The sequence below is a fragment of the Dipodomys spectabilis genome, unplaced genomic scaffold (assembly GCF_019054845.1).
Source record: "Dipodomys spectabilis isolate Male_0828 unplaced genomic scaffold, ASM1905484v1 ptg000145l, whole genome shotgun sequence".
NCBI lineage: Eukaryota > Metazoa > Chordata > Mammalia > Rodentia > Heteromyidae > Dipodomys > Dipodomys spectabilis.
Genome location: NW_024870822.1, coordinates 25,163,210 through 25,173,714, shown reverse-complemented (window position 1 = coordinate 25,173,714; position 10,505 = coordinate 25,163,210). Strand labels below are relative to the sequence as shown.

Below are 10,505 nucleotides of genomic sequence, written 5' to 3'. Positions count from 1 at the left end.
TGGTAGCATTCAAATATGACCTTAAAATAACTCCTTATTAAACCCTACTTCAAAGAGCAGACAAAAATCTTAGCTTTCAGATTGGCATGGTAGAAAAATGAAAGCATTCTGCATTTCAGAATGGAAGATTTAGGTGTGGCAATGCCTGGATATGGCTAGGATGAAATTCTGTGCCTGATTTTCTGTTCTGTTCTTTGGATGCTGTGAGCTTGATACCAGTTTTAGCCATGTCTGTTTATACACTGATGTGAGAAGTTAAATGATAGAGACAGACAGACAGACAGATATGACAGGGAGATATGACAGACCGATATAGCAGCCTGCACTAAAAACTTTACATTAAAACTTCAGAATAGCTGGGCAACAACCCAGCCACATTGGGTTTTTTTTTGTTCTTTGTGTATCAGTTTGACTTAATGTGCACCTGGCCACTTACTCCCATTCTAACAACCACATCCCAGAAAGGATTGGATCATGAAGACATACATAGAAAACAGGTCCCGGGCTGGGAAGGTGACTCAGTGGTAGAGCGCTTGCCTTGCATGCATGAGGCCCTGGGTTTGATTTCTCAGCACCACATAAGCAAAAAGAAAAAAGCTGGGAGTGGCGCTGTGGCTCAAGTGGTAGAGTGCTAGCCTTGAGCTGAAGAGCTGAGGGACAGCACCCAGGCCCAGAGTTCAGGCCCCACAACCGGAGCAAAAAAAAAGAAAGAAAGAAAGAAAGAGAGAAAGAAAGAAAGAAGGAAAGAAAAAGAAAACAGGTCCAACCTCAAAGTTGCCACCTACTTACTGACCTAAAATTGATATTCTTTTTTTTGGCAACCCTTTCCTGCACATTCCCAAGAATAGTCAGAAGTATTCAACCTGACTTCAGAGACTCAACAGTTTATAGGTTCTACAAGAGGTTACTTTCCTTCTAAAAGTCCAAAGTAAGAAAGAGAAGCTGAAGGATTTCAGAAATAAATAGAATCACAACAGCAAATGTCTTCTTTCCTAAGGTTTGTAGCTGCTTCCCATTTCCACATTATCTCTTCTACTTAAAGTCACTAGAATTAACAAATACAAATACAAGATGTTCAGTTACATTTGTGTTTTAGATGAACAACAAATCATTGTGTTTCTGTGTGTGTGCCAATACAGCACTGAACCAGTTGAGTCATACCTCCAGTACAGTATTTTGCTGGTTAATTGGAGATAGAGTTTCTCAGACTTTTTTTTAAACCTAGATTGGCTTCAAATCAGGATTCTCAGATCTCAGCCTCCTGAATAGCTACAATTATAGGCATAAGCCACTGGCACCTGGCCAACAACTCATTTTTATTATGAACATATTACATGGGTGGGAGGGAAGTTTACAGTTTCTCAGGAGTTTACGAACACCTGTGTTTTTCTGACAACCTTCCTCTTCCTGCCACTCTGGAAAGTCTTTCCTAAGGGTTCCCACAATAATTCCCTAGGGTCAGAGATTGTCCCACGCCAGCCTTCTTTCTCCCATGGCACTTTCACTAGTGTCCAGAGGAGGGCTAAATGAGCAAAGCGTGGGCACATCCTCTCTGCCTCTGGAATCACTATTTCCTCTATATATCAGGCTCTGTAGTCTGATTTGACCCACATTTCAGACTTCGTAAAAATGACCCATTATCTCTTCCTCTTCCTCCTTCCTACTCCCTCCCCCACACCTTCCTGAACCATAATTCATCACATACTTCTATCAGGGTGAAAAGACATCCCCAGTTGATGGCTCAAGGATGAGTTCCCTGGAATTCAGACCTCTGGGAATGTCTGATGGACTGATGGAGTTGGTATGTGGGGAAACACCTTGTGGAAAGTTCTAACAGCAATAAAAAATGTGTGTGAAGCAAAAGAATGTTTGTGGCCTTTCTATGGGACCCAAGGAACCCACACTCGGCTGGAGTAGGGGCAGCCACATCCTGGGATGGGGTAAACTGGGACTTGCACAGTGTCTGTAGTGTGTGGACTAAGAGATCTCTTTGAAGACTCCAGGAGAAGTGGGATTCTTGACTTAGTTTTCCCTTCTAAGTACTGAGTGTGCTGACCTGATCATACTTACAAATAGAATACTTTCCTTCTTCTTTTCTTATCTATACAGCTAGACCCTAAGCAGCGAAAAAGAGATTATGAGATACTTCTTGAAACTGACTTATCTTTTCAAAAAGTCAGTGAGTGCTAACAACAGATGCTGGAGGGGATGTGGCCAAAAGGCAACCCTACTGCTTTGTTGATGGGAATGTAAACTTGTTCAACTACTTTGGAAAGCAATATGGAGGTTCCTCAAAAGACTCCACATAGAGCTCCCCTATGACCCAGCAATCCCACTTTTGGGCATTTACCCAAATGTTTACCAATAAGACCACACTAAAGCTACCAGCACAACTATGTTTATTGCAGCATTACTTACCATAGCTAAGATATGGAACCAACCCAGATGTCCCTCAGCAGATGACTGGATCAAGAAAATGTGGTATATTTATACAATGAAATTCCATGCCTCCATCAGAAAGACTGGCATTGTCCCATTTGTGAGGAAATGGAAATATTTGGGAAAAAATATGTTAAGTGAAGTAAGCCAGGCCCAAAGAAACATAGGTCCCATGGTTTCCCTTATTTGCAATAATTAGTATAAGTCTAGGACAAGCAGAAAAGGTCAAAAGCTATGTACATATGATCATATAAGATGATGTTAAGTGAAATGAATCCCAAGATGGGGACACAAGTGGTTGTTTTTCTTTCTTGCCATTGTTTTTAACATATTTAAAATGTACTATGTGATTTTTTTTTGTTTCTCTTGTATGTTCTTCCCTCACAGTATAACTCCTGTTTCACTGTATTTGATTTTGTTGCCCTGCATCTTGTATATACATTTTTCTAATTTGGGGAGGGGAAAGGAAATAACAAAATGCTGAAATAAGGATACAAGTTGACCCATTGAAACAATAAGATTTACAAGATACTATGTTGAAAATGAACTTTATAACTTGGTGGAGGGAGGGAGGAGTTAGGGAGGTGGAGAGGGAAGGGATAATAGGGCCAAAACAAAGGAGGAGGAAACAGTGCTTGATAGGAAATGTACTCATTACCTTACTCATGTAACTTTAACCCCTCTGTACAGTATTTTTACAATTAAAAAATCATAAAAAATAAAAATAAAAAAGTCAGTGAGTGGCACAGCCGCAAATAACAATGACACATTATTGGTACAGAATTTAATCATAGGACTTCTAAGACCAATAGTCAGGTCTGTGACAAACCATGGTTCATTTCCAGCAAATGGAAGTTTTAGATGTTTCTACAAAACAATGGGAAGCTACTCTTTATGCATCAACTGACCACAAATAGAGTCAAAGGGGCATTCCATTATGCCTCAATGTATTAAGTATTGACATTGAGTTGCTTCATATTTACCAATATCTTACAGATGAAACCCAATCCATACTTCATTATTTTAAATAGTTTATTTTGCAGAAAAGGGTCCGAATCAAAGACTTGGTCATTTATATTAACAGATAAAAGGAACTAAAGAAACTGAACTCCACAAGACAGGTCATAAACTGCCCCTAGGGCAAGAAGCACTAACTAACTAAAGTTTGGGCATTCATGATATAGGGTGTTGTTCATAAGGATTCCTTCCACATAGCTTCTCCTCAGGTGATATGCCAAGTCTTCTAGTCCTTCATTACCAAATTATCTTACCTCTTTTATTTTTTACTTTAAGACGTTGTACATAGGGATTTCAATTCAACAAGTCAGACTATGAGTACAATGCATCTTGATTAATGACACCTTAATTCTCTTTTCTATTTGTTCCTCTGTCCTTCATTCTTGTGGGTACCCCCGATTCCAGTCCCTCTCCTCTCCATCCTTTTGGATCTCTATCTTTGCTTTCTCATCCTCCAATCTTTCCACCTCACCATCCTTCTTGCCCTCTATCTCCCTTGCCCCTTTTTCTCTGCTTGCCAATGTGCTGCTCCTAACTTCCTGGCCTAGCTCCTCTGACCCCCTGATTTTCATATGAGGAGTCCCCCTTTGTGTCCTGGTTCCATTGTCTTTGCCCATAAGAGAATCTCTTTGCCCCTCTTTGTATCTTGTACTTACACTGTATTTGATGCCCATTCCCTTCTCATGATTTGATTTCTTTTCATTTGAACCCATTGTGAACACCATATCAGTCAGCTGAATACCCTTAGCTAATTTCTTTATTTTATTGTCATACAGGGAGAATTCCAAATCCCAGGATCGGTGGTGCTTTATACGTTCCATCTGTTCTTTAAAATGCTTCAGATCCTCCATGACTGATGGAGTGATTTTGAAGAAGAATTTAAAGCCCACGTTCACAGTGCTCTCACATTTCAATATGTCCAGTAAAAATTGCATGCTGAGTGTTATTTCTTCATTCTTTTCCTGCTCTTTTATCCCCACCAGCCTTTCCACCTCTCTTTGGGTCTCCTTCCCCAACTGGCTTGGCTCCTCCTTCACCAGGAAAGACATGGCATAAAAAAATTCCTGGAAACTAATGTGTCGGAAGCTGTAGAATTTCTTCATGTCAAGTCCTTCCTGATAATCATCACAGTTCAGGAAAGCAGTAAGGCTGGGGGCATGTAAATTGTGCCTGCTGAGGTCTGCTTCTTCAAATAGGAACCTCTGATGTTGGATGCCCTCAGCTGCCAAAGAGCACAGATTCTTCAGGACCTTGTGCCGGGTAAGCTCAGAGCAGTTAGGGTCCTCATCATCGGTGGTCAGAAAGGTGGAGATATAGGCAGTGAAGATGTCAGTACTATTGCTGGGTGTCTCCAAGACCAACTTGCCTCGTTCCATCTGCCTCTTCAGCCAGGAGCACACTACCCAGCAAATGCCTGGAACCTGACATGCTTTGTAGAGAACAGCATTGGTAGATACTCTGTGCAAGGCATCCCTGGCTTGTCCCTCATCTGTAAAAAAAAGGCTGAAATACTTCTTCCTTTCTTCCTCCGAGAAGCCTAAGATATGGACATGATAGTGACATCGTTGATCCAGCATGGGCTCCAGACTCTGTAGTGCAGGAGGCCGAGTAGTGATGAGGAGGGAGCAGGTAGGAAGTAATTTCCTCTGAATTAAAAGGTGCAGCACATTCTCCATGGGACTGGACCTCCGCTTCTGTAAGTGTCTTTCAAAGGGCCTCTGTAGCTCATCAAAGCCATCCAGGATAAACAGAAGTCGCTCCGGCTGCTTCAGAATCTCTCTGACAGGGGCTTGATTATCTCCACAACACCACAAGACAAGCCTGTCCAGGTCACATGTCCGAAACAAAACCCCTTCCCTGCAGCTCACATAAAACACATAATCAAACCGGTCTTGGTACAGGGTACCCGTGGCCCAGTCCAGCATCATTTTTCTAACCAGGGTTGTCTTTCCGGTGCCTGCAGAGCCTTGTAGCACTACTAAGGCTGGGGATGGACAGGGCTCTTCTCCTAGACTAAATAAAGTCTCTACCTCCACCTGGACAGTGCCCAGCTCCTGCTCCAGGTTGGGGCAGGGAGGTGATCTTGGGCTTTTTGAGTTCAATGCCGCCACCACCAGGAGCAGCTGACTGTAGCTGCCATTGACACCCCAGGCTTCCTTCTCCTCCAGGCAACGCACATGCTCTCGGTATATTTCTCTGTAATCTAAAACAGAAAAATTGGATTTTAGCACTAGAATAAGACCAAAAAAGGTCAAAGGGATGATTTGCATTCTGGCTTGCCTCTTCAGTGCCCCTACTAGTTAGTTTCCCTAACTAGTATTCCTATCATGATTACAAGTCCTGGGGAATGATGTATATATATACAAGTGTGCAAGTATCTAAGCAAGCATTTGGGGGGGTAGAGAGGTGGGGGGTACATGCATCTGGGCATATCTGTCTGAGAGTGTGATGATGTGTTCTGTGGGTGTAGGTATTTGTGGTGTGTGACTGCGTGCTTGTATCCACATATGCTCATGGGAACGGATGGATGGAAGCTTCAGTGCTGTGCAGGGAAAGTTGTCAATAAGCATCCACAAGAACTCATCTCCAGTGCATATATGTGTGAAACTATGTGTGTGCACCTGAGTGCTAGGTGAAATGTTCCCATACAAAGAGGCCTGACAAAAGAGGAGATGAGGAGAAAAATGGAAAACAGTGTCTTTGCTTAAGGAAGGGCCAGATGCTGAAGTAACCCATGAGCCACGACTTTGGGTCCATGTCCTCCAACTTCTAACTGTGGTGGAGCTCTCAAAAATAAAAAGAGCTAGGTGCCGGTGGCTCTTGCCTATAATCCTAGCTACTCAGAAGGCTGAGATCTGAGGATTGCAGTTCAAAGCCAGCCCGGGCAGGAAAGTCCATGAGACTCTTATCTCCAATAAACCACCAGAAAACCAGAAGTGGTACTGTGACTCAAGTGGTAGGGCACTCATGTTGAGCTAATATGCTGAGGGACAGCACCCAGGCCCAGAGTTCAAACCCTACAACCAACAACAGCAACAAAAAAAGTAAAAAGAACCTATGGGAGAGGGAACAACCACCAACAGATCCCTCCCCCAGATGCCCTGCAGAAGGAACAAGTGGCTAGTTACACTTCATATCCCCTTCCTGCTCTCAGATGACATCAATCTACTGAGCAGGCTTCATGAGAACAGGTGACCAAAGCTGCTACCTTTTCCATGAGACACGGCTCAGCTGCCTGGCAGGAAGCAGCTAGGAACAGGTGTGATCCCCACAGCCTGGTGCTGTCTCTTCTGTTGGCAGAAATCCCTCAGAAATACCATCCCCTCGCTAGAACAGCAAATGGAGATAAGAGATGGGCTGTTCTGGCCATCAACCCCATGCCCTTGTCTCAGGATCTGTACCATCATTTGTTGAAATGCTCACCAGAGAGCATTTCATTAAGGCCCTGGGGCATTGGGAAACAGACAAGTGAGAAAATACATTGCAGACCCAGGAAGTGGAGAGAAATGTTAAGAATGATGCTGATACCATCTTAATCTCTCCCTCTCCCAGTTGCACTCACCATTCAGACAAATGTGGCTGAGCTGATCCACAAGTTCCAACAAGTGCATGGTCTTCAGGGCCCTGAGCACCATCCTCACAGCCTCGTGAGCCCCATACATTAGGGTTAGCCGGGACGCCAGGTCCACTGGGCTCAGGCCCTGCAGCTCTCCCCGAGCCAGATGCGGTTGACACATATCCCGTAAGTGGAACTTTAGTATCTTGAAATTGTTCTCCTCCAGGTCACTCAAGACCAAAAGCAATGCCTCCCTGGGAGTTTGGGCTGGGGCCCAGGCCATGGTGATCAGTGGTGAAGGTCAAGTTTACACCAAAGATCTGAAAAAAGGTGACAAAAGGTGTTGAGCGATGAGCAGCCAAAAGGTAATCTTCAGCACCCAGCCTTCTGCTTGGTGGAATCTGTGGAGCATAGGCCTGGAGAGACAAGACACCTGAGAACTTCCAGAAAAGCCAGCAGATGAGAGGGTAGGTGAATTTGTTTAGTCATTCTCCTGTGCTTCATAACAGATTATTAATGTGATTGTGTGGGCAAATAGGCAGGGAGGTATGCAAATATCTCCGCCTCTTCTCTCTCTCTCCACTGCCTGTCTCTCTCTTTCCTCTTCCTCCCGATCTCTTGTTTCAGGATCTCATATGCATTCTTAATAAGGACCAAAATTTTGTAGGAATCCTCAAGCCAATGTGTCAAGAAAAAAATATATATATATGGTATGGTTTGGGGGTTGTTTTTTTTCTGAGGTTTTCAAAGCAAGCCTGTCCCTGTGGGTGTGAATGTTTATAGAACTGGTGCTTATTTGCTGACACTGCTGAACTATTGCAGGAAAGTAAAACTCTCCATCACCATCCCACTGCCTTCACACATCAGCCTCAAGGACACCATCGCACAGGGTCCAAAGCTGAAGGTCTTCCCGTGAAGACGAGTAAATGTGTTCAATAACTATATGTAGAAGAATGGGCGCTTTGGAGTGCTTGATTTGTGCCAAGTGATTTCCTGAGCACAGTATTTACTGGGGGTCAGGGGGAGGAGGACAGAAAACTATTAAAATAGAGAGCTTTCACAATCCAGAATTGAACCTGCTCTCTCAGGCAAGGAGGACATCCCTCAGTAGAACAATGTCAGAGATGCTCAGAAGACAATTGGGGAGTGAACTTGCTGAGATTTAGATGGCAATATTTGAACTGCATGTCCCTGAGGAGGGAAAAAAATGTTAGGAGCGTGATAGGATATGGGGGACATTGGCTTCAGATCATAGGCCATTTAGAAGCAGCTTTGGGGGCCAAAGCTTCAGGCGATACGTAAAGACTCAGGGCTCCTGAGCAAAGTGTTAATGTTCACAAAGCCTCAGGAAAGAAGAGGCGAAAACGTGACACTAGGGCATCCCAAAGATTCCAGGCTAGGGCGTACCTGATCAAACTTGGGGAGTTGGAGGTAAGTCAGAGATGACTCAACTCCCAAGGAGCAGGTAGCTAACAAGCAAGGTACTTGCTGCTCTGCAGACCAAGCTTGGATCTTCTTAATCCAAACCAAGTCATTTATTTGTGCCTGATGGAGTTGATATAAAAAATGTAGGTATGAGGCCAGGTATAGTGATAATCTAAGCTCTCAGGAAGCAGAAGCAGTAAGATTACAAATTCAAGGCCAGCCTGGTCTACACAGTAAGACTCTTACTCAAAAAAGGGGTGGAGAGAGAAGTCTAGAGGAGAAAAACTGGGAGAAAATGAGGAAGGGGGTAACACTGTTCAAAAGGAAATGTACTCTTTACCTAACGTATGTAACTGTAATCCCTCTGTACATCACCTTTACAATAAAATTTTTAATATAAAAATGATGCAAATAAACCATAATTCATTTCAAAAACAGAAAACAAGCAAATACATAGGTGTAAACACCAAAACTCTTCCCCTTTGATACGTCACAGGGCTAGTCTATGTAGGGCTGGGAAAGAAGGATCTCACTGAGCTTCTGTATAGCAAAAACACCCACACACTGGATCTGACAGCAGCCTGGTGATTGCTCACCAGAGGAAACATCATCTCATTCCTCCAGACTCTAAGGGAGGGGCTAAAGGCATGCACTATTCTGTCTAGAAGAGAAACATCCCATGATATGTTTCATGTCCCTCCCTGGAACACCTAGCCCTCTCTGAAACTTTACCTTAATCCAGAGACTGGGCAGCTGGACTCTGCCACCACCTCTTCAGTCAGTACAACATTTCTTTATGTTGTTGAAACTACTGGAGGATTTGCTCCACCAAAACAAATAAGGAAGAGCACAAGGAGCTTCAACAAATAGGACTCTAAACATATTTCAAAAGGCAGCTGTTGGGGCTGGGAAGGTGGCTTAGTGATAGAGCGCTTGCCTTGCATGCATGAGGCCCTGGGTTCGATTCCTCAGCACCACATAAGCAAAAAGAAAAAAGCCGGAAGTGGCGCTGTGGCTCAAGTGGTAGAGCGCTAGCCTTGAGCTGAAGAGCTGAGGGACAGCGCCCAGGCCCAGAGTTCAAGCCCCACGACCAGACCCAAAAAAAAAAAAAAAAAAAAAAGGCAGCTGTTCTGGGGGCCTAGAAAGATGTGACACCTCAAAAGCCCTAGTGGAAAGAGAGCCAATTTCTCTGGAAAGAATGTTTCCAAGACAAAAAAAAAGACAGATTAACTGATGTCATTGTCCTTCTGAAAGACCCTAGAGAGAGACTACCAGAAGGTAGGACCACTAGGGGTTAAGTTCCCAGAAACTAGATAAATGGAAAGAAAATAAAGAAATATTTTAGGAGAGAGGAAAAAAAAAAAACAGTAAACTAAACTCAAGTGTGAATAATGTTTGCATACAAGGAATAGCACAATTATTGAATACTGATCTAATCGAAAGTTACATTATAATCACATCAAAAGGATGATCATAGACTATAGGTGCCAATAGGACCATTGTTTAGGGGCAGAAAGCTAGTTGATTTTTTTAAACCATGAGCATGAGTTTGGATAAAAGAAAATTCAATACTCCAGGAAAGAATAGGAGGTAAAGAAACAGAGTTAATTTGTAGACAAATTTTTCATGACGCTTGGCAACAAAATAAATTTTTTAAAGGTGATATGGAAAATGTTTTATTTGTTTTCACAAAGGAGGAGGAGGAGGAGAATATATTTAAATTTTGACCCAAAGCAGCCAATAGAAATGCAGGTGGGGTGAGGAAATGAGAAGATGAGAGAATTGGGACCAGGGACTGGGATAAGATTCAAAGCAAAAGCTAAGGTTGGCCTTTATGTGAGAGAGCCTGTTTGACAGAGGAAGACAGGTGTGTGGGTTTTGTGGTCAGAAGATAAACATGGTTGTGTCTGTATAAAGTATGAGTTAAGAGCCTCTCTCAAAAGTTTGAGGGCGGTGGGGAATTTAAAAAAGGAGAAGCTACAAGTGATGACTGCCTGTGAGCCTTTCCTCCTTCCCCAGGACCCCTTGTGCCTAACTCTCAGCAAGTTTTCTGAGTCCAGAACAGACA

The 10,505-nt window shown here is 43.3% G+C and overlaps 1 protein-coding gene across 1 annotated transcript; it reads right to left on the bottom strand.

Annotated features, from left to right (window-relative positions):
* Nucleotides 1-221: 221 nt before the first annotated feature.
* Nlrp10 (NLR family pyrin domain containing 10) lies at nucleotides 222-7,295 on the bottom strand. The gene is made up of 3 exons (XM_042691760.1): nucleotides 7,019-7,295; nucleotides 3,850-5,659; nucleotides 222-345 (listed from the first exon to the last, which is right to left on the bottom strand). Exons 1-3 carry the CDS (start codon nucleotides 7,293-7,295, stop codon nucleotides 222-224), a joined length of 2,211 nt encoding a protein of 736 aa, XP_042547694.1.
* Nucleotides 7,296-10,505: the final 3,210 nt, after the last annotated feature.